Source organism: Pan paniscus, chromosome 5 (assembly GCF_029289425.2).
Source record: "Pan paniscus chromosome 5, NHGRI_mPanPan1-v2.0_pri, whole genome shotgun sequence".
NCBI classification, from domain to species: domain Eukaryota; kingdom Metazoa; phylum Chordata; class Mammalia; order Primates; family Hominidae; genus Pan; species Pan paniscus.
Window position 1 is genome coordinate 119,362,354 of NC_073254.2, and position 25,312 is coordinate 119,387,665.

General features: G+C 41.6%; 1 protein-coding gene across 2 annotated transcripts in view; it reads right to left on the reverse strand.

The window, feature by feature from the left end:
• Positions 1 to 25,312, reverse strand: part of FAXC (failed axon connections homolog, metaxin like GST domain containing) — a 77,292-nt gene that overhangs the window by 43,181 nt on the left and 8,799 nt on the right. For both annotated transcript variants that reach the window (XM_034962569.4, XM_003824363.6), the window contains 2 exons: positions 17,502 to 17,698; positions 7,585 to 7,808 (listed from right to left, as the gene is read on the reverse strand). In XM_034962569.4, coding sequence (XP_034818460.1) covers positions 7,585 to 7,808; positions 17,502 to 17,698 — 421 coding nt within the window. The remainder of the gene's footprint in view (positions 1 to 7,584; positions 7,809 to 17,501; positions 17,699 to 25,312) is intronic.

Genomic DNA, 25,312 nt, shown 5'->3' on the forward strand with positions numbered 1-25,312 from the left:
TGGTCCACAGCTGAGCCTCACAACTGAAACTGTATTTCTCTTCTTCTCCCTCTATATGACTATATCTCCCAAACCAACTCTATTTACCAATTATTCATCTACTTTTCCCATGAGATAGCTGCTGTATCACCACCCAGGATCTATACAAATCCAATTAAAAGCAATGAAACATTAGGTTTTAGTAATCTGTGCTGCCTCATCATGATCAGTATCACCAAATCCAGCCACCTAGCACCCTGTACCCCACCCTGAGCTTTAAGGGGTCAGTAGAGAGATCAAGAGAAGAAACTCAGGCCCAGCTTTAACCCACTCGCCCCCCCACCCACAAGGGGTTGCCCCCTTAACATTCCTGAATAGCTCTGAGCTCTGGGAAGAAAGCTACTTTCCAGAAGCATCAAAATCCAATCTTGTGTTGGTGCTCGGAGAAGCTTGAGAGCCACAAGATAAGGTGTATAAAACCACAGAAAGGGTTTGACAACAACCCAAGGCACACTCCCCAGCGGGTAGCTCTTCTACATGTGTTAACCTACTCATCCCCCTCCCCTTGCCTATTTCCTACAAGAGTCCAGCCTTGTCTTTGGATTCTGAGCTCACTGAAGCCAGTTCTCTCTTTCTTAGCATGCCAGAGCTATAAGAGGGCCGCAATGTGGCACCTGCCTTTCCAAGGTTTTTGACCTACACTGCAAGGCATAATTGCACCCATATTTTCTTTACCTTTCCCTCAACACATGCCTGTCTCTGAGTTTCCCTGACTCTGCTATAGTCATCTGCTCCCTGAAGAGCATCAACACTGCTTCATGGTATAGGCTTCCCAATCTGGAGGGATGGAACCCCAAAGGCATTTCTGGGTAAGAGCAACCTACAGATTTTCTATGACTAATCACAAAAGCTTAACCCTGCTGTTCTCTGAGATTTTCACCTTCCATGAACTAAGTGATCACCCAAATAGCTATATACTTGGAAAACAAAGTTGCTTGATTATTTTATTCTACAGCAAAATACAATCATTCTGAAAAGCAAAACCACACTGTCATTATACATGCTTAGGAAGGTGACATGAAGCAGCAAATGATTCATTTTTACTGCCTCTGAAGGGACGCACTACTTTGCAACTCCCTACTCTTTATTACACAGTCAAGGTCACACTGACGTTTACTAAAATAACTAAAAAGTTTGGTTCTTAAAAATGTGTTGATCCAATGTCAAGAAAGACTGAAAAATAATGACTCCTCAAGCCATTTTCTGACTCAATAAAATGCTGTAGCCTGGCAAAAAAAAAAAAAAAAAGTAAAAGAAAAGTACATTACATTTTTTATTAATCAAGTGAAGTTTGCTGGAAATCAGATTTTTTTTCACTTCCACTTACAAATAACATTTACCACTTCGCTCTTTCAGAAGCAGCCCCCAAAAAGAGATCATTTCTCCTTAAGCATTTCAACCTAGAGGCTAGGCAGCAAGCCTCCCGATGAAGGGCACAGCTTCAACTCACAAGGCTCAGGATCTCTAAATCAGTGATAATGCTCCACATTTAAATCTGTACTCTGCTTCCAGGGGCAACCTAATCAAATGTACTTAAAAATTACTTTGAAGACCACATTTTAACTTGCCCAGTGGAAGTCGTGGCAATTTTAGAAAATGTTCTAAAGAAATCATCCTGACATAACTTAACTTCTGTACTTTAAAGCAAAATTCTTAAGAAACCAAGGTAGTAGTCAGGTCAGAAAACAGCAGGGGCCTTAGGTCTGACAGCCTGGATTTGAGTCTGGGCTTCACTTGTTAGTGGTTGTGTGATTGTTGGCAAGTCATTCAACCTTTCTGTGCCTCGTTTTTCTTATCTGTCAAATGGGTGGTGTTCCTTTCACTTTGTACTAGAGTCTATCTTCCATTCATATTTTGTATCTCATGGCCACAGCTGGGGATCTCTGTGTTAACATGGGACACAACTATACAATTCTTATTTTCATTGTCTTATTTTGCATCCACTTCAAGGTCATACCTGTAATCTATGTAGGCCTGATAACAGAAATACTAAAAAGGCAAAAGACAAAGCAGGGTTTTGTCTGATAAATCTTCTATCAGTTTTCCTGGCACCAAGGGTGATACCCAGCACACAGAATCACATGGTATAGAATATTTAAAAATAGGGCTGGGCGCGGTGGCTCACGCCTGTAATCCCAGCACTTTGGGAGGCCGAGGCGGGTGGATCACGAGGTCAGGAAATCGAGACCATCCTGGCTAACACGGTGAAAGCCCGTCTCTACTAAAAATACAAAAAAATTAGCTGGGCATGGTGGTGGGTGCCTTTAGTCCCAGCTACTCAGGAGGCTGAAGCAGGAGAATGGCGTGAACCCGGGAGGCGGAGCTTGCAGTGAGCCAAGACGGCGCCACTGCACTCCAGCCTGGGCGACAGAGCAAGACTCCGTCTCAAAAACACACACACACACACACACACACACATAAAATAGAAGAAATGGAAAATATATATGTACAAATATGTATATATAGATGATTCAAAATTATGCATAAAAATATTGGAAACATATGCACCAAAATGGTAACATTTGTTAGCAATGGGTTAGAAGATTACAGCAACAAGAAGTGAGAGAGGGATGGGAAAATATATTTTTTAAAAATTGCAGTGACTTATTTTCCTTCCTTATGCTTTTCTGAGCCTTCCCAAATTTCTACAATTCTAAAATCAGAAAAATGATTTTTGTTATAAAGACATTTTTCCCAGAAAACAATCTTTCCAATGAAGTTGTGTTACATACAAAATCAGTGACAGTGATTATGAGAATAACTATTTATTTAGCACTTCCTACGGGCCAGGCCCTGCAGTAAGTACTTTACAGAAAGCATTTCATTTAGTCCCCACCCACTGTGATGTAGGTATTGTTCTGAACCTCATTTTGCAAATAAACAACTAAAGTTATTTGTGTGAAATCAAAGAGCTGGTAAGCGGTGATGCCCCAGATGTGAACCCGGGATCCGACTCCAGGATTCCCACACCCATATGCCAGCCACTAGGCTTCCTGCCTCTAGCCACGCTGGTTCCCAAAAACCTCACCTCTGTTTTTGATTTTCATGTCTTCTTTGCTCTTTATTGACTCTCATTCTTTCTTGGGAGTGTTCAGAAATAAACAGTGTATGTATTTCTGGCATGTGGAGGCAGTCAGGCAGCCATTACACATAGTTATCTGCTGTGAACACACACACCTTCCCCAAGGGGGACATAAGAACATGAGAATTAAAAAGCAAACCCGGCCAGGCGCGGTGGCTCACGCCTGTAATCCCAGCACTTTGGGAGGCCAAGGCGGGCGGATCATGAGGTCAAGAGATCGAGACCATCCTGGTTAACACGGTGAAACCCCGTCTCTACTAAAAATACAAAAAAAATTAGCCAGACATGGTGGCGGGCGCCTGAAGTCCCAGCTACTTATGAGGCTGAGACAGGAGAATGGCGTGAACCCGCGAAGCGGAGCTTGCAGTGAGCCGAGATTGCGCCACTGCACTCTAGCCTGGGCAACAGAGCGAGACTCCGTCTCAAAAAAAAAAAAAAAAAAAAAAGCAAACCCTCCAACTGTCAGCTCTCACAGCACCACAAACCTCTCCTTCCAGATGCTGGTCACGCCTGCCCTCCACATTTGCCTGCTGTTTGATTACTTCTACATGCCGACCACTTTTCAGAGCACTTTGCATGCATTACTTTTCTTCTCACCATTACTGTTCCTACTTTACACAAGGAAATTCAGGCCCAGAGAAGTCAAGAGACTTGCCCAAGGCAAGAGCTGGGGTTTGAGTTCTGGAGTTATCATTCTCAAGTCAATGAAGAACGAAGGTACACCTCTCCATTTTCTAAAAAAATGTTTCTCCTATTAGGATTGCTTCATTTTATTTCTGTAGGTCCTGAATATTTCGTATAAATCATACTCCTAATATTTTTAAATTATATTTTCCAACTGGTTATTTGAGATACTCAAGAAAACTTGTTTACATGTTAGCTTTGTATCCTTCGTAAACTTACTGAATTCTCTCATTAACTGTAATAATTTTAGTTGATTCTCCATTATATCAGCTACATAATCTCCTAATTTCTATAAATACTAATTTTGTCTCCTCCTTTCCAATACAAAGATATATTTCTTTCATGTTGTACAACTACATTGTCAGAACCCTCCCAAAACTACATTAAATAATAGCAAGAGCAGGCATCTTTGTTTGGTATTTTATTTAACTGGGGATGCTCCTAGTGACTCAACACTAAGTATGACACCAGTTGTTGGCTTAATATAATACCCTTCCATCGTGTTCAGGAACTAGTCTTTGAGTCCTATTTTACTAAGAGTGTTTATCAGGAATAAATACTGAACTTCATCATCAAATGTCTTCCCAGTACTGAGATAATTATGACTGTCCTCCTAGCAATTAATGATAAAGATTATTAATGTATTTTATATCATAAAATCATATTTTCTATTCTAACTCTACCTGATTTGACTGCAGAGTATTTTTCATATATGAAAATAAAAATTAGCTAATTTTGTTTAACTGTTTTATGTAGTTTGAATTTCATTTATTTTAGTTTGAATTAAGTTACAATTTTTAAAACTATATCCATAGCTATTCACTATGCCTGTCTCCTGTCTCTCTTTACCACCTCCCACCAGGCCTAATTCATCCCCCACAACATCAACAGAGCCGCTTTTCTAGATCACACATGCGGCTCCTTCTCTCTTAGTCTCAGCAATCTGCAACATCACCATGTTTCTGTATTATAAAGTATACATCTTTTAGCACGATAATTACTGTCCTTTATAAGATGGCCCCAAACTATCTTTTAATCTTCATTTCAACCATGATTCCCAAATGCCACTCACTTGGGATTCTTTTTCTCATGATTTTCCCAAAAAGTCCTTATTTTCTTCACTGGGACAACTCTTTTCTTTCTTGGGCCAACACACTGCCGCCTCATCTACAGCCCTCCCCAGTCCTCCCTGCTATTTCATCCCAGAGCACCAAGTACACGTCTCTGTCGTGGGACTTGCCCCAGCCTGACTTGTGCAGATCCTCATTTGGAGCAGAGGTCCGCAAACTTCTGTGAAGAGTCAGATGGTGAATATTTCAGGCTCTCCAGGCCTCATGGGCACATTTCTGTTGCATTTTTTCCCTACACTTTAATAAAGTAAAAACCATTATTAGCTCACAGGCCATATGAAAACAGGCCACCAGGGATCAGCAGTACTTTGCCTCTCCTGGTTTACAGCCTCATCACCCCCTGGACTATAAGCTAGTTGAGAGAGGGGGAAATCTCTAACCCATCTTCATATTCCTCAGCTCCTGGCACTTGGGAAATGTTCAAATCACTGAAGTTGATTGACCAGGAACACTGATAACTAATGTATCCTGATGAGTCAGATATACAACCATGGACAATTATTTCCCCAAATCTTGAGCTATTTCAACAAAAAGTAATTTTGGATTTTGAGTCTCTTAGGCATCTGGGCATCAAAAATGAGCCACATCCGTGGGGATGGCAGGGAGGTAGTTTGAATTTCACTTATTCAATAAATGAAATGAGGCTTTTTGCCTCATTTAGTAAGACAAATGATGATATTCAGCCAAAGAGCCTCTCCCTCCCCAAATATAGAAAAAGTGCTTCTCTTATCACAGAGTTCACAACTACACTGCTCCCTGGGCCTCACAGAATATAACGCCAGCTAACTCCAACTTTTCAACTAGCCCGCTCAGCTTCTCATCCCAGAAAATCCAGACTTTTAATGCTGTTTTGAATACTTATCATGTATCCAGCCTAGCTATCAGTGATTCCTTTTTCTTCTATCTCCTGAAAACTGGGGAGAAAGCATTGTCTAAATCGCTAAACACGAGAGAAACAATTGTCAGTTACCATTATTATTGTTATCACCCTGCTCTCTGATTTTCCCAACCAGAAATGTCCCGAAAGGTGAAGGTCGCCCCTCTCTGGTTAAAAAAGCAACACTGTTAAAGATGTGTGGTGCTTATAGCATAATTTCTGTCATAATTCCAGGGGCTCAATTCCTTGCTTACTGAGGCTCACAACAGCATGAGCCGGTGAGGAAGGGGAAGAAGCCAGGAACAGACATAGCCATTGTTAAGGAGAAATGGCCCAGTTGTGAGCCTGGTTTCTGAGGCCAAGAGTCCAGCATTAAGTTTCCAAAGGAATGAGGCAAACTTGAGGTTAATTCCATTCACATCTACATCAAGCAGGTCTACCTGGTCCCAGTGGAGCAAAACAACAGAAGGCCTAGATAATGTCAATTCTGCAGGCCAGACAGAGCTTTTGAAGGAGTCCAGCCAGTATCAAGCCCCCACCCCCAGAACATAACTCCCGTAATGAAGCTAGCCAAGAGCTGGATGTGGTACTGGGATCTGCCCTCTGCAGGCTGGGGTTCAAGGAAGGACCTCAGGTCTAGCAACTGTCTGAAATGTAGAGCAGAAAGATGCAGTCAGAGTGGGTCACTCTGCAAGGGACAGGTTATATCCAGAACGGCCTCTACCCAGCATGGCTTCCAGTTCCTAAGGCACGAGGTGGTCTTCAACAAAACAAATTCTAAACTCTACTTCCTAGCAGAGGTGAGGTACTTAATGTGCTCTAGAATGAGGATGAGGGTGAATCTGGAAATTACTGCAGATGAGGGAGAGCTAGTGAAAACCCACCTTCTGCAGAAAAAACTAGTAGCCCTCAAAGGACCTGGTCAGATGACCTAGTCACAGGGAGGACTTGGCTCCCTGTACATTAGCTATCCCCCAGGAGAAGCCATTATTTCACACATAGAAGGTCCTGAATTCAATATCTGTTTATGAATTGTCATCGCTATGAATCAAGCTCTGCCCAGTGAAGAACCACATCAGCCCAGGCCCCCTCAGCCAGTCAGGGGAGCAAGAGTACATCATTCTATTCCCAGCCATCCTCACCAGCCCGCGGGTATACACTGCTCTCTGTGCTTCTCTTTTAGTGGTTTCCCAAACAAAATTATATCATTGCGTGTGACAAATACAAAATCACACTACTAAATGTGCAAGTAATAAGAGGACTAAGAATACGACCAGGAATAAGAGGGGTGAGAAAATGACAAATGTTCCACATATACAGGGAATGGATCAGAATCAGAGCTGTCAGCAGGCCTCTCAAACTCTTGACATCAATGGGCACACAGTTGAACCTCTGAGCAGCGTGTTCCTAAAGCAGCCTGTGACCCTGACCTGTTTATAAACCAAAGTACTTCCTTGCTCAAAATCCCTGTTTTCTTACAGCACATTCAGAAATGCCAGCATCACTTGCAGCCAGGTGGTGAGGCTGAAGCATGTTCCATACTCTCTTCACACGGGCTCACCATGCTAAAAACAGTCAAGTACCAGTGATTAAGTAGAAAGACACATGCTTTTGAAAATTAGAGGATTTGGTTAAATGTGGGGACTGCAATCTACACATGGAAGCAAAGAAATCAACCAAAATTAAAACATAAATTAGTGAACCAACAGTGTTTTACTAATCATGCAAAAGGAAAGAATAGCAAATATAGAATAGAAGGTGTGGTACATTACCCAAAAGCCCTGCTAAAGACCGCATGTCCTTCTCCATCAGCATGTAAATCTCTTCCTCGGAGAAGCGGCCAATGCCGTGGCCGTGCATCTCGCGTTTCACAATTCCTTTCGTTATGTGGCACACGACCCACCTCAGCAGGTTGCTGAAGGGACCACCACCACTAAGAGAGAGCATCTTCCGGGTCTCATTGAGATTGTCCACCCACTGGCAATAAGCTAACGTCCTGGAATTGTGTGGAAACAAGTTACTACTGTGCATCAGGTACATATCAGCTCCACAGGGTCACTTTAGAATGAGTCGTTCAGAATTTACTACAGTCTGGAGGAAGTGAATAACTGCAGCTTTAATAAAGAGCAATCTGCATGGCAGCTATCACAACAGGCTCTAGTCAATGCCTAGACTTAAGGGATTGTGGAAGAAATGGGAAAAAATCCAGATAAAGATGCCATCAAACCTTTCCTGGTACCCACCCTCAGACCTCTCCCCTCCCCTCCCAGTGCCACATTTCTGCCTTCTCTCACACAACCCCACAGAAAACAAGTAGAAACCCACTGGAAAAGTCTTTGAGTCAGGAGAGTGAGCACCCATGGGGGCACAGGGCAGGAGGCAGTAGTGACTGGGGTGTTGGCATCATTCTCTTTCCTGAGCAAGATGATGGTTCCACAGGTTTATGCTTGGTGTTCATTAACTAAGCTGCACATTTGTTTTGTATACTCTGCATATGCGTTTTACATTTCATGACATAAAAGACTTAAAAAAAAAAAAAAAGAAAGAAAGAAATTTCTGAAAGAAACCTTTTTGCCTTTTTAAAAAAAGATACAGGGTCTTGCTATGTTGCCCAAGCTGGACTCTATAACTCCTGGGCTCAAGTGATTCCCCCACGTCAGCCCCCAGAGTAGCTGTGACTACAGGCACGCACCACCACACCTAGCCTTTTTGCTTTTTTGATAGCACATTAGGGAGTAAGTGCACCTGTCCATCTTTATTATAAACTAAAATATTATGTAAATGATTTGCTCTCCAAGAAAATCAACTCTTTACCTCAGTTTGTTCTCAAGAACTCTAAAGGGAACACAACTGCCAATGGAACTTGGCTGAATCCTTTTTCCCGTCTAGGTGATCCTAGTGGTAAACTTGCTCATTCGGGTGCTCCTGAAAACAGTATAATCCGTATGGCGAGGCCAGCAGCTATTCACTGTTCCAACATTTTGCTGGCCACCATACCCAGGTCTTTGCTGATTTTATTCCCCAAATGGCAAGAATTTTTTTTATGGCTAATAGTGCTGGTAGATAGAAATTCAAAGGGTTTTCTACCAAAGGCTGAAGAGAATGCAGCTGTGTGCGAGTACAGGCGTAAGACATTTTCATTTTTCCTCCCTAATGAGTACTAAAAGATGTATTGGCAATCACCTCTACTCTTAGTGCTGGCTGATATAGCAGTAATGGCCACTTCAAAAAATTCAGAAGCCAGGTGTGGTGGTACATGCCTGTAGTCCCAGCTACTCGAGAGGGCAAGGCAGGAGGATCGCTTGGGCCCAGGAGTTTGAGGCCAACCTGGGCAACACATAGTGGGACCACTGTATCAATCAATAAATAAAAACTTAGAAATAAAAAGAAATTCATGGAATTGGAAAGTGTCAGAGCCAGAATGCTGCGATTTTTAAGATTTTTTTTTTTTTAATCAAAGGGGTGAAAAATATTTTGAGAGAGAACTCAAGGAATGACAGTAAATCACAGCTACAATGAAATGCTGTTTTCCACCTCAAGGGGGAAAAAAAGGCATTTTGATCATTTTATATAGTTCTGTTCTTTAAGGGTTCTCTGTTCTAAAAACAAATAAAAATAAGAAATAGATTTCTCTAAAATTGCTGGATTCCTGATTTTCACCAAAAAGTCTTACAGCCAATTTCAACATACTCCCTGTGCTGTAGCTATAGCTGTTCTTGGCTACCTTTTTAAACGAATGCCCATAAATCTGATTAGAAAGCTTTGTGTGGCTCTTTTGGTAAGTCTCTCAGAATAAAGTACTGAAGAATCAAGAAATAGTTTTTCCCCAAAAGAGGAAGAAGTACATCATAATAGTGACTAATTAATGTGTATAGTCAGAGCATTCCATTGATCTTTCAATACAGAATAGCTCACATTTTTTCTAGTAAATTCTATATAGACATGGAAATGAAATGCTTTCCTACTTGCTCCTTTTTTCACACCTGCAGTAATTAAGATGACAATTTTCACATTCCCTTAGAATAATTCAGCACTTTGACTCTAATTGTATTAGGTCTAAATTCACAAAAAAAAGTTACACAACCTTTTACCATTCTGGAATTCAATGGTTTTAGGATAAAACTAAATTATTCTAAATTGAACATGAGCAAGTAATAATAGCATCCGAAAAGCATCTAAAGTGTAAAAATGCAGAATGTGTGGCTCTAAGCTGACAGGTTAGAAGGGGAAAAAAATCCTTTGTAGACAAATTACACAGATTTGATCATAAGCGTAACTGATCGAGCTCACCGGGCAGAGCAGAGGGTGAAGGTGTACGCATGAAGAGCATCAGCTGCCTGACGAACTGCAAGAACTTCTGTAAGGGGCACGTGGGTACAGGCTGCATTTGAGGAAGCCTGTAAGAGGCGAGGCTGGAGGCGCCGGCAAGGGCCCAATCAGGACAGGCCTGAGGACAGGGAGCTGAACTTTATTCCAAAAGCAAAGGTTAACGGCTGGAAGGCTTTAAACAGACAAGAAACATAATCAGATTTGTGGCAATGTAAAGGAAGAACTGGAAGGTGGAGAAAATGCTAGCAGGAAGGCCAGTTACCAGACTACAGCAAAACCAGGCAAGAGATGATGCACTGGGTGAGGCAAAGGCAGAAGGAATCCATAGGAGAAACATTGCAATAGAAGAAAAAGAGTCTACTGGACTACAATGGATGTAAAGATTTATGGGTAAAGAGAAACTAGGTATTTTCTCCTAAAATGATAGTTTGAGTGGATGGTAATACCATTAACCAATACTAGATTGTACAAGGTAGAATATATTTGGATGATGAAAGATTGGTTAACCTGTAGCATTTGAAGGTCCCATGGAACCCCTAAGTGAAGATGTCTAGAAGGCTGAGAACTCAGGAGACAGGTTTAGACTCCAGATAGAGAACTGGTGAGCAGGGGCATGTTGGTGGTGGTTTCAAAGCTGTGAGAGGAGATGAGGTCACCTTAGGAAGTTTCTAGAGTGTTGAGGAAACCATAGTTCAAGGGCAAGTTAGAAGATGTGAAGGCCAGGCTGAAAGAGGCAGCTTGGAGAGAAGTGTAAGGGCATCTTTCTCTGCGCTTCAGAAAGAGAGAGTGTTGTAAGGGGTGAGGGGCTACAGAGAAATTTAGAGTTCCCGCCTGATGACTTCAGCTTCCTCCGTAGCATGGGAAATGGGGGCACGCACACAAGGTGAAAACACAGCAGTGTAGAGAGTTTTAGCAGTAGCAGGCACGAAGGGAGAGGCAGCTGTTCTGGGCCACCCAACTTGGCAGGGAGGAGTCTCTGCCAGTGCAATGGTGTGGGATTCTCTACCTGCAGCAGGCTGAATGCAGGACACAGAAGAAGAAACACTGGCTTGATTCAGAATTTCACAGCTAGAAGTAACCTCAGAAACTGTTTGGTCTTTTTCTCTTCTCCTTCTATCTTGCTCTTGATTTTTCTTCCTCTCTTTCACTCTCTGTGCTCAATATTATCGACCAGTGTCAGGGAAGAGAAGTAAATGAGGGTCAGGCAGGTCTTTAAGGGTTGAGGCCAGTGAAATGTGTATAAACTTTAAATACCAAATAAAATAGATGCTTCATAGATTCCTAAATCAACTACCACACATAGAAGATATCACATTGTATATGTTTCCATGTTATTGCAAACAAGAATCCACCTCCTTTCACAATCAAGATTCTTGAAAACCCTGTTCACATGGTTGGAGCCTCTACCCCAACTACTCCACCAAAATCACTCTTGTTCAAGTCAACAGTGCAACATCTAAATAAACCATCTTTCTATATTCTTGAACTCTCTAAAGTATCTGACACTACTGGCCTCTTTCTTGGAACTTCCCCTTAGCTTACACCTCTACTGCTTTTCCTTCTACCCCTTACATATTCCCAAGATCTCTATCTTCATTCCTCCTATCTTCCTACTCCACACTCGTGGAGCCATCTAACTCACACCTATGACTTCACACTCATGTCTCCCATATCCAGCCCTCTCTCCTGAGATCCATGGATCCTATGTGGATGACCCTCAGGAACTGCAAACCAACATTTCCAAAACTGCACTCATCATCTTTGTTCCATTCAAACCTTATTCTCCTCGCCCAAACCAGAATCCCAGGAGTTATTCTTCACTGACCCCTCTCCCTCACTCCTGACAGCCAGTCACCCTGTGAATTTGCCCTTTCTCCAATTCCATAAACACTGCAGTTCAGCCCTTCATTATTTCTTAACTACAAGGAACATGGCCTCCTACCAGGTCCCCTGACATCCCCTCAAGGCCCTTCAGAAATGCATTTGCTCCAATGTATACAAAGAGCTTCCTAAACACAAACCTAATCATAACAGTAATGCTTCTTAGAGTCATTCATTAATACCCCACAGCTCCTTTGCATGGCATGCCAGCCCCTCTCCCCACAGTCTAACCCCTCTATGACCTGGCCCTTCTCGGGCCCCATCTCCCAGCACTGACTCCCATGCACCCCATGCACAAGCCATACAGAATTACATGCACCTCCCTGCTATAGACTGAACGTTCATGTCCCTCTAAAATTCATGTGTTGAAACCTAACCCCCAGTGTGTTGGTATGTGGAGGTGGGGCCTTTGGGATTATGATTAGGTCATAAGGGCAGAGCTCTCATAAATGGGATGAGTGCCCTTATAAAAGAGACCCCAGAGAGCTGCCTTGGCCCTTCCACCATATGAGGTTACAGTGAGAAAGATGACCATCTATGAATCAGGAAGCTGGCCCTCACCAGACACCAAATCCACTGATGCTTTGATCATGGACTCGCCAGACTCTGGAGCTGTGAGAAATAAACTTCTGCCCTTTATGAGCCACCCAGTCAAAAGTATTCTGTTATGACAGCCCAAACGGCCTAATATACTCCCCAAATGCCTCCTTCTTGCCTCTAAACTTGTGCAGATGTTGCTCCCTCTGCCTAGACATCCTAACCTTTCCCGACCACCAGCCCCTTCATCTGCCACTCCAACTGTCCTTGGATTCCGTTTTGACAATACCTCCTCTGCAAAGCCTTCCCCCCTTCTCTCTAGTGATGGCTGGCTGCCTTTTCTTGGTTCTTCAAACCCTCCCCCAGCACTAACCATTACAAAGGTTTCATGTCTGCCTCCAGCCTTTGAGCCACTTGATAACAGGTACACATACCATCCTGGCCACTAACAGTCATTCATTAAGTTTGCAGAAATAATGAATTATTGATTAAATGAAAAAAGGCTTTGCTTTTGAGCCAGCTACTGCTAAGTAGTGTTTCTAAGAGATGACACATACTTAAATAGAAAAATGGGAAAAGAGAACAAAGAGATGTGCCCATGGAAAATGAAGACGGGGCTGCCACTTTTCTCTTGGAATCCATGGCTCTTCACTCTCCACTGGGAGGAGACCCACTGCAAAAGGAATCATGAATCATTAACTGGAGAGGACAGAGAGGGTCAATTTGGAAAGCAGACAAGGCTAAGCAATTAATTTATCATTTTGAGGATCTATTTCAAGAAGTTGAAATACTAATTTTCCTTATCACAACGAATGTATCTAATCTCTTCTGCAAAAATGGGGTCAAAGAGATTTTTTAAAAGACTATCTTAGAACAGAGGAACAAAACCTGCTCAAAAATGTTTACAGGTGAACAAGAAAACGGTCAAAGAGAAGCTGACCCCTGGTATTTTAATGAAGATATCACGCATTATAACTTAATACCTGGCCCGTGATAGAAATGAATATTTATAAGTGGGAACCCATAACAAACTACAATTTGATGACTGAGTATCAACACCTGGACTTCCAACTCATGAGAATGCCTTTCTCTGCATAGGGCTACATCCTTGCTGTCTTTTGCTTATACTCTGAATATCTACTCAAGAATACAGGAGCATATGATATGTTTCTGTAGTTTCACCAAGTTTCACAAGCATTACATCAACTCCTCCAAACAGGGGCCCTCACTACATCTAAAACTGGGGTGGGGAGAAAAGAAAGAAAAGGAGAACATATGAACAAAGTTATAATCAGGAAGAGTAGTCTCTTGGCTTTTAGAAAAGATCTTGGTTAAGTCAATTTATGAAACTATCCCATCTTCCCCCATCTCCTGAACTACACTCAAAATTGTAAAATTATGGCCAACCTAGAAGCAAGTTTGAATTCACTGTTCTAATGCCTGTGTGTGTGTGTGTGTGCACGCGTGCATACACACACACAGGCATTAGAACAATTTTTGTTATTTTTTTTAGAGACATGGTCTCACTCTGTCGCCCAGGATGTAGTGCAGTAGCACGATCACGGCTCAATGCAGCCTCGAACTCCTGGGCTCAAAAGATCCTCCCGCCTCAGTCGCCACCACACCTGACTGTTTTGTAGAGAGAGGGTTTTGCCATGTTGCCCAGGGTGGTCTCGAACTCCTGGGCTCAAGCAATCCTCCTACCTCAGCTTCACAAAGTGCTGAGATTACAAGCACGAGCCACCACGACTGGCCCTAATGCCTATATTTTTATGGGTGAAAATATTATAATAACTAGATAGTCTGAAAATGATACCCATATGGGGTTGAAAGACTCTGAAGACGCTCACTGACATCCACAAGGGGGCAGTATGTCACACTGAAGAAGCTGCAGTGTGTGTTACCCAAAATCAGTTTCATTCCAGTCATTTGACCCCGTGTCAAGTTGACTTCCCTTTACACCAGCTTCTCTGTACTTACGTATTCAGTACAACAAAGGGGATTTTTAAAAACTGTGTTCTTGATCTTCAGTAACAGTTTTTATAATGCAAGGGGGACATCAGTGTATAGATTTCAAGTGGAAGAAAAGCCACTTTAGAGCTGAGTGTGTTTATTTGAATAGACCTAAAACAGTTTCAGAATTATGTGATGTAATATAACAATGCTAGCTTTCCATTGCCTTTGCTTTTCATAAAATCATGCCTGGGGTGTTTTTAAGGTTTCAGGCCAACATAAACATATGAAAACTCCACATAATTGAATCAATTGAGTCAAACAAGGTAGGTTTATTAAATTTCCTCTTCTGGCTATGTGAGTATAGACACAACCTAGGAGCTCACTGACTGTTAGAATTTAACAAGATATCACGGAAAGCTCATACCTATAATATTTTCCTACAAATTTTGGTCAGATCCCTATATACTGGGCCTCAGCTTCCACAGGTAGACATTTTGTGTGTGGCCTTGGAACCAGAAGAGCGGAGGATGGGAGGTGCCTGAGGGAAGAGTATCTGAAGATTCTCTGCCTGGGGCATGGGGAAAGGAGGGTCTTTTCTCCATTGGGATTTAGAGCTCTCCTAAAAGTCTCTTCAGGGTTTCCCCAAAGCAGGAAGTTGGCTAAAGGCTTGAGAACCTTAAGAAACAGATTTGTTTTTCCTTCTGCTACTAGGGACTAAATAGAACTGTGGGAATTAGCAGTGTTGCTTTGAAAGTTTATTAGATATGTGCATCTCAATCAAGACCTTTCCTCCCACCCTCACTATTTTTTCCTCAAATTAACCATTGAGAAGACATAAGCAAGAAATAATAGCTAACCCCTCCAACATTTTTCAAATTAAAAAGTGAATTAGAGAAATAAAATTGTCCTTAGAAGAGTCTACATATGACCCAAGCAGATCCCCAAGCCTTTGGAAATTTGTAGTCCACAAAATTAAGATCCTTTCCCACGGGGTACCACTTCCCAACTCTCACCTCCATCCCTTACCCCGCCCACACTCCACCCCGCATGGAGTATCAGCTCGGGGCTGGTGAAGGAAGAGATGGAAAGGGCAGGGCAGGGATGAACTTTTAGCAGGGAGTAAAGTTATGTAAAATGACATGTACGCACACACAGAACAAAAAATAGTGATGTGTGGTAGTTGGAAATGTTGCTGGGTCAAAAACTTTCTAAGGGGAATATATATTTTCTAAACCATTATGGAAATCAAGGAGTTGTAGCCAAAGTGACAACTAAAATGTATGGCTTTCAGCTTTTCAGACAGCAAACAAAGCAACAGCTCTGGCAATCAATGGGCCCATCAATCAAATGAGGTAGTGCCTTGGAGGGCCTCTGTCGAGGGAAGGAACATGGGTCACGTGGCCTTGTGCAGGTCCTTCCTTTCCCTTCACAGCAGCAGAACCGACTGGAGCCTAGTAAGCAAGTGTGATGGGCTCTTCGCAAGGCTTTTCTCAGAAGCTAAGTTTTTCCTGGAAGCTATGCATGTCACATGCAGTCATGCATTCTGGTTCCCACTGTGACTGCTGCACACCTTGGGAGGGGAGCCCCAGCAGTTCCCCACCACTATTGTAAGGAAAAGACCCGGTTCATTCCATGAACACTGAGTCTGATTACTTCCACACTAATCTGTACCCCTGTCTCCAGCCTCTCCCCAGCCCCCTCCTTGCTGCCTACTTTATCACCTCTTTAGCGAGTGGTGGGTAGAAGTGGAGCTTAGGTCAGCCCTGGAATAAACTGGGCAAGAATCAAAAGTAAAAAGAGAAAAAGAAGAGGGTCACTTAAAATCCAAGAGATAGGAACAGCAAGTTCTCCATTTAGAAAGAGAGTAGAATAAATGAAATAGGGGAGGAGGAGGAGAAAGAACCTTCTCCAGTCAAGCCCATATTGAGGATATCACTCAGCGGGAGAGGTTTAATAAAAGCTACTGGGCCAGCATCTGCCTGCAGATAACAATTAATGCCAAAAACAACGGGCTTAACAACTCTTAATTCAATCTTTGGAAAAAGATAAAGTTTGCAGAAATCAAGAGAAACTTTCTCTATCTACTGGGGTGTAGAGAAAGGTGCAGAAACTCCAGAAAATGGATGAAAGAAAAATTTCAAAAACCATAGACTAATGAGTTTGTAAAGCAAGAACCACATCTTCTTAACTCACATGGTACCACCGCCAGCTCAAGGCTACAAAAAACAGAACAGGGAAAACTCATCAACTCGTGTGATGGTTCAAACTTGGGGAATACAAACTAGGAGTTTGCAATCAAGCCAAAGAAAATCCAGAAAGGAGTAGTATGCTTTACTTCTGGAACATACAGAAGCTCTTGTTATCTATGGACAATTGACCCTAGGAATTTTATCTTGACTTAGTCTTCCATTCCCTCCTCTGAGTCTCTGACATAATATTATTTTAATTCAACAGTTTATACAGTATTGGTAGAAAGCCCTGAGTCCAATCAATTCAACTATCTTCCTCAACTCAGTGAGTTCTAGTCTAGATCAAGGCCCATCAAATTATAGCCCACAGGCTAAGAAGTTTTTACATTGTTAAATGGTTGAAAAAAATCAAAAGAAGGATATGGTACATTAAATGAAATTCAAGTTTCAGTACCCATAATAAAGTTTTAGCAGAACACGGTCATGCTCATTTGTTGGCATACTCTCTTATCACTGCTTCTGTGATAAAACAGCAGAGTTGACTAGTTGCAAAAGAGACATACAGCCAGCAAAGCCTAAAATATTTACTGGCTGGTCCTGTACAGAAATGGTTTGCTGACCCCTGGTCTAGGTAACCAGAAACTTCACAGTCATAATAACTTTGATGACTGAGCCACTCACTTCATCCGAAACTGTTAAGGTAGAAAACTGCTGAAAAGGTGGAAAGAGGATCTGAAAAGTGAAACAGAACTTGGGGCTTACTTCGAAAGGACGGGGACACCCCAGAGGGGACTCACCAGTAGAAGTGCTCCTCCACCATCTTGGTCACCGCTCTGGAGATGGCTCTTTCATGAGGGCCAAGGTTTTTGTTTAAATTCACTCCAAGCTTCTCTTCCAGAAAGTCAATTATGAATTCTGTGCCAGAAACTTTTTCATGATTATATTCAATCCAAGGCATTTTCCCTTGAGCAGAGAGTTTTCCACCAAAATAGTTCTAAGCAGAGTACATTTTTAAAAAGAGAAAAGCAATATTGTATTTAAATTCCACTGCATGATTAATAGAAACAAACATTCCAACCTTATGTTTGATAGTGACAGTACTATTCAAGTGAATGAACTCAGGGCATAAACTCCTTAAGACAATACATGGTTACTTCAGGAAAAAAACTTGTTTAACCTCACATAAAGATATCACTTTATTCTCCCACAGATTCTATCATGGACTTTGGCTTATGATGGAAAAGAAAAAAAAAGACCCCAGGGGCAAGGGATGATGGGGGTAAGGGGTAGCAGATTGAAAGGGCTGAAATGACCCTAGTAATAGTCAGTCTAGTTTCAATGTACAAACAATTCAAAGACTCAAAAAGTCAATATAAACCACAAGGAGGCCTGTATTGACTGGACAGCTAACCAAAGACCTCACTTGAAAACCAGTATCTCACACCTGAATAATAATACCACTACACTATGAATGAACGGTCCCCAAAAATTATAATGCTTAGGTGTAGCAAAGTATGTACAACATATTCAACTACTGTGCCTCTTAAAAATGCAGGTTCCTGTGCCCTAGCCTGGACTTCTGGATCAGAATCCTGGGGATAGTGCCCAGAAATCTGTGTTTTTGACAAGCTGTCATTGGTAGAGAGAATAACGGGGATTTGGACTGATCTCTGCCTCCTGGTGTCTTGATATTTATCTCATTGCTTATTCTAAAGAATAAAAGTAGGCCTAACCTCAAAAAGGGTAGTAACTATTGGGGATGTTATAGGGGCTGCTGTTAGTTTCTTTGTGCAATTAAGAAAATAGAACCTCCTCTGGGTGGAAATGGTCCATTCCAAGGTTTGCGGCTTGGCAAATAGAACTGGGTCAAGATTTCACTCCCACCCTTTGGCCAGGCACTGTTGTGCAGTGAGCAACTTGCACAACCACACATGGATCTCTAGACATTATCCCTGATGTTACCCCAGGAGAAATACTTCTAGAAGCTGCTAATAAATCTAACATTCTTATAATCTGTATACTAAAGATGTAAACTTACCACATACCATAGCCCCTATTTCAGATTTCTCTTGATGCCATCCATATCCTCTTAATACATCCCTTTCTGGACTCTAGTCATTCTCAGATGCAATCTATCCTCCACACTGCCACCAGAGGGAACTGTTTACAATGCAAATGAGACCCAAGAACGCTGCTGCTCAAAATTATCCAATGGCTTTAATAGCTCTAGTCTACAAACTACCCCTTTTCACACAGCAATCTAGACCCACATCCACCATCTAGACACTGCCCACCTGCCCGGTCTCATTGGCTATCTAAGTCCCTCTGGTCTCCTAATTCCAACTACCCCTACCCAGCCAGGTCAAGGTGTTTGCCCACCTCCCTGACTTTGTGCACTCTTCACCTTTTACAGGAATCCTTTTCTCCACCCTCTGTAAAGTCTTATATCCATGCTTTTTAAAACAAATCAGTTCAAATCTCACCTTGTTACATAACTATTTCCCCAGGAGACAACCATTATTTGCCCTTCCTCTGTGCTTCCACTGTATGGTGTGTAGTCCCCTACCCTTACAGAGTAACTATTTACACATCTGGCCTTCCCTGTAGACCACCCTTTCCCCTGATAACTTGTTACATGTTTATCTTGACTACTTTTTAAAATAGTACTAATAAAAATTGTAGAAAGTAAAAAATTTCCTCTTCAAAGTTCCCCTTCTTGTTAAAGAATAAATCATAAGTGTTAGAAATAATAGTTTCTTTTTATTAAAGACTAACTTTCTTCAAGCCTCCTTGCTTTGTGCTAGTAACTCTTTGTTAAGCTCTATCCTACGTAACTGTTGGACATGCTCACAGGCACGTTCCAGCTCACAGCCTATGCCCCTTCCTTATTTGGAAATGTTATTGCTTCCTTAAACCTTTCGTAAGCAACTTCTTTGTTCTTCCTTTCACTTACCTATTTAGGAAAGTTTTAGGCTATTAGCAAATCGGGCATCAGTTTAAGACTGTGAGCCCCTGCTCCAGCCAATGGATGCAGGACACAGCAGTAAGGACAACCCAAATGCGTAAGGGATAAATATGTCTGCTTTTTCTTTGTTCAGGTGTGCTCTCACCATTGTTCCATCTGTGATTGAGCACCTTTTCTGCAGAAAGTAAAGATGGCCTTGCTGAGAGATCTTTTGTCTCCATGCTGACTTTTCTTCGCAGCACCAATTATCTATTTCTAACAATTTTGGTATTTCTAACAAAATTAATAATCAATTCTTATGTAAATGGAAGTTCTAGTATGTTTTCATGATCAACAATTATATTTTGATTGCTAGGTAAAAAGCAAGAGACAACATTTTAGAGACACTCTGATTACATCTAAGTAAACATAGATAAATGAAAAAACATTAAAAAAAAAAAGAGACTTACAAACATGTCACAAGTAATTGGGAAGACTATATAGGTGAGATGCCGGTGATCTTTTTTTCCAGTACATTTCAATTTCTCTAAATGTGGTCGTATAATTTTTAAAATAAAAAAAAATTTTACAGACACAGGTGTCTCACTATGTTGCCCAGGCTGGTCTCAAACTCCTGGGCTCAAGCAATCTGCCTGCCTCAGCCTCCCAAAGTGCTGGGCTTACAGACATGAGCCACCATGCCTGGCCCAAAAAAAGTATGTTAAAAATGTTGATTTTTTTTCTTTTTTTCTCCCTTTAATTTTTCCTAAATATTTTTATTTCTACAAAATTGAGACAGGGTCTCGCTGTGTTGCCCAGGCTGATCTTGAACTCCTTGTGATCGTCCTTCCTCAGCCTCCCCAGGTGCTGGGATTACAGGCATGAGCCACCAAACCCAGCCAAAAATAATACTTTTTCTTAACTTCTTTAAATCTATTAAAGAACTCCTGGACTATTTTTATTTAAGCAATTAGACTCTGACTAATCCACTGAGGGTAGTTTCTGAAAGTAATTTTGAGAAGATAAAGAGGTAAATCCTCTATATTTTTTCCAAGCTGATGTTTCCTTCTGCAAGTCTGCCCCAGGTGAGACTGATGCAGCCACACATATACTACATTATTAGCATGGCAGTGAAGGCCATAGGCTTTGGATTTCAAAATCTCATTCCATCATTTATTCACTGAGTGACCCTGGACCTCCCTGGGTCTCCCTTAACCCTCCCTGGACCTCAGTGTCCTCATCTGTAGAGTGGGGATAATAACAGTTGCTAGGATGAAATGAGAAGATGTGCAGTGCCTTCATCAGAAGTATTTTGAGATGAAGAACTTGAGACTCTAAGAGAGATACCAGAGTCTTGGGACTCTGATTTGATATACTGGCCAGAATACCCATGGGTTTCAGGTAAATATCTATCTATTACATTCACTCTGCTCAGGAGCTATCTGGAGTCATCTTCCACTGGCTAAATTTGAAATAATTTGAGCAGTCTGTGTGGATTATGACACACTGAAAAAATCCACGCACCCACTATCTATTTAGTTTTGAAGAAGAATGTCCTTATTTTTCGGAGCTGCATGTTGAAGTATTGCAGGATGATGTGTCAGGATTTCTGCAACTTACTTTAAAATGGTTTACCAAAAACACTGTTCACAAATGTAGATGTAAAGAGGGGGGAAAGCAAAGGAGGAGACATTAACCATTCACGATCTAGGTAAAGGGCATGGGGGTGTGCACTGTACTATTCTTTTGTCTGCAGCTTAGGAAAAAAAAAAGAGGCAGGAGGGGAGACAAGGTCAGCAAATAAATACAACATCAAAAGTTAGGGCTGACAGCTGAGGCAGACAGCACCAAAGGAAACATTTTCTTTTTTCTTTCTCTTACTTAAAAAGAATTCTTTTGTGAAATGTATGCTTCTTATACAACTACTTATATCAAATGATGTAGGTGTCTTTACATGTCTAAAGAAATGTAAAGAAGAAAAGTCAAAAATATCAGTTATGATAATAATCTCCAGCTCGTAGGATATCAGGTAATTTTCACTTTCCACATACACTGTTTTGTACTGTTTGGAATTTTTCTAAGGACCATATATCATCTACACATAATCAGAAAATGCAGTAAAGCTATTTTTGTGTTTTTTAAAAAATTAACCACATCCCCAGGACCTCCCTGTACATTGTTTGCAATTTCCTATAAGTCTATCATTATTACAAAATAAAAAGATTTTAAAATTGAACTACCAATATTCATATCTTGATAGAGAAAAATAATAATAACTGTGTTCAATACATTGAGCTTTTTTTAAAAATAAGCCTTTTGATTTCCTAACTAATGGTCATCAAATATTCATTCCCATTCCATTTAGGTTAAAAAATTCAAGAGCTTCTAATATAAAGTCATGATCTGAGGAGCACTGGCATTTTAATCTTTTTAAAATGGCACAGGCAAAAGAAGGGGCAAAGGGTACAGCTCCCTGGGTCCATGACAAAATACTTCTCTACTGATCAATCCAAGAAATGAACTCCCCAGCACTCCCCAGACACCCACTGCATCAATACAAATCCCCACTAAGGGAATGGGAATCAAGGTACCCCCAACCGCTGCAACACAGCATCCCTTTCTAAACCACAGCACCATTTTTTTTACCTAAAATCTGTCACACCCCTGGAGCATTGCCCACTCCATGTATTTTCCATACAGACCTCACAGAAGAAAAACAGCCCTATACAATTCTTTTTTTAAAAATATACTTAATAAGAAATAATAATTTTGGAAGGGGTAAGCACACCCCTTCTTGAAGACCTCTGTAACAGCTGCAGGCTTCACAGCAAGGCACGAGTCCTGCTGCTCCAGTTACACTAACTACAGGCAGCTGCTCTAAAATGTGAACAAAGGCAGATATGCTGCAGGTAAAGACAGGTCTACAGCAGTCAGGGCTTGATGGCTTGAAGGGCAGAAAGGAAAGTGCAGAAAAGCCTGGCAGCTGCTGCAGCCACCACAAACGACAGGATTATTTTATCAAAGGTGGGGGAGCACAAAAGTTCTTGAAAGTAGTCAGAGACAGCACTGCACAAAATTCAGGTTTTGGACTCCCACTGCTCCAAAGCTGTCATGGCTAAGTGAGGCAATCTGGTCAAGAGTGATGATGGAATAGAGACAGGTAGCTGTTGGGTAGCAATCTCTTCCTTCAATTTGAGTCTCCAAGTGACACACATCTTCAAGTGCTGACTGCCAAAACCAAGCTGAACAACGATCTTTCAAATATGAGCCAATACATTTAGATGCTGCAGACCTTGCTTCCTCCATTGCTGTCTTAGCAAGTCCTAAGTAATCTTCTCCCTGCTGCTCTCTCTGGACTCCCCCCATGCATTCCAGTTACCAGTTATAAAGATTCCCTTTCTAATCACTTCCTGTTCCCAAACATCCCATGTCCTCCCTGATGCCCCAATCCAAAGTCTGGACTCGGTGCCACTTCACCATGTCCCCAGAGGCCCTGCATTATAGCACTTACCAAACTAAAGCATGTCAACCATGCTGTCCCAGGATTGCCTTAGAAGGATCACTGCCACCCCCTTCCCCTCTTCTCTACAGAAGCTATCTCAAAAAGCACAGGCTATGGGGAGTCAGGAGCTGGAGGAGTAATATCATTACTGGGGCAGGCAAAAGCTTGGCTGAGTGGAGAGCCCACCCCCTCCAACCTCCCAGTTGGTCTGTTACAACCTGAGGAAAATACCTCCTCCCAGTGTTGGTGCTTTATAAGAGTCTAAAGGTGAACCCCGGAGCTGCAGGAGCCATTTGGGGGAGTGGCAGCCAAGCAAAAGGACCAGAGTAATTTGGGGATGCCTGAGGCTCACCTCCTTTCTTTTTTTCAACTCCCTCAGAGGTACAGGACCTGTGGCCTGGGCTTTAGCCCTTGTCCGGTACAAATTCCCAGGCAGAGAAGTTGGCATCCCTGGTAAAAGGAGTTCTCAAACCAAAATAACTAGATAAGTACCACTACTATGAGAAGGGCAGTGCACTGAATTATATGACATGAAGCAGAATTATTGGGACAGACCAAAAAATTTAAGTAACATAATAAATATCCTCCAATGGATAAAGGAAGAGATTACTAATACAAACTGAAAGAAAACATTAAGAAGAAAAATACAAAAGTTGGAATAGAACACAATAGACAGGGTAAATAGCATAATGGATACAAAAACAAACAAACAACAACAACAAACACACATAGAGCAATGCAAAGGAAGCACAGAGAGAGGAATGCTTCCAGAAAGAAGCAGAAAAGAATTCAAGTAGACAGTAGAGAGACATAGAAAACAGAGGCAGAGTTTCCAAAATCTGGATAATAGGGAACAAGGAAGAAGAGGGAAAAGAAAAACAAACATAAAAGAAAAGGAAATATTTTAAGAAAATTGATAATTAATTCTCCAGAATTCAAAAGAGATGAAAGACCTCAGATAATAAGAGTTTATAAAGGACCAAACAGGATATATAAAGACCCACACCAACACATGCCATATTAAAACTTGAGAATATTAAGATTAAATACAAATTCTAAGATAATTTAGAGAGAAAGAGAAAGAAGAATGAGATTAACATCAATTTTCTTTTTTTTTGAGACAGGGTCTCACTCTGTCTCCCAGACTAGAGTGCAGTGGCGTGATCTCGGCTCACCACAACCTCCACCTCCCCACTTCAAGCGATTCTCCTGCCTCAGCCTCCCGAGTAGCTGGGATTACAGGCACACGCCACTACCGCCCAGCTAATTTTTGTATTTTTAATACAGATGGGGTTTCACCATGTTGGCCAGGCTGGTCTTGAACTCCTGACCTCAGACGATCCACCAGCCTCAGCCTCCCAAAGTGCTGGGATTACAGGCATGAGCCACCGGCCTGGCCTAATATTTTTAAAACATAGAAGGAAAAGAACTTTGAACATAAATTTATCAAATGTGAGAGTATAATAACTATATTCTCAGGCATGCAAAGCCACTGAAGGTTTGCCACATAAAGACTCACTCTAAAGATATTCATCAGGGAAGTTCTCAAATAAAAAGATAAATCCTTTATAATAAGATATATGGGAAATAAGGCTAGTCAAATAACATACTAAAGTTTGTTGCCTAAAAAGGATAAAAAAGAAAGGATAAGAATTGCTAAAATTCCTTTTTTTTTTTTATGGAGTCTGGTTCTGTCACCCAGGCTGGAGTGCAATGGTGCAATCTTGGCTCACTGCAACCTCTGCCTCCCGGGTCCAAGCAATTCTCCTGCCTCAGCCTCCCAAGTAGCTGGGATTACAGGTACACACCACCACGCCTGGCTAATTTTCGTATTTTTAATAGAGATAGGGTTTCGCCATGTTGGCCAGGCTGGTCTTGAACTCCTGGCCTCAAGTGATCCACCCTCCTCGGCCTCTCAAAGTGCTAGGATTACAAGCGTGAGCTACCGTGCCCGGCCAAAAAATTCCAGAATTAAAATCTTAGACAACAGCAACACAATTGGGATGAGGGCTGGGAAGAAAGGGAGAGACCCGAGGTACACGTAAACTGCTAATGTGTTTGTATTATAACAGAATAAATACAGACTTTAATACATTTAACAAATTAATAAGCATAAACACAAATTTGGGTCTTAAGAGTAACTACAATAACAACAAAAATAT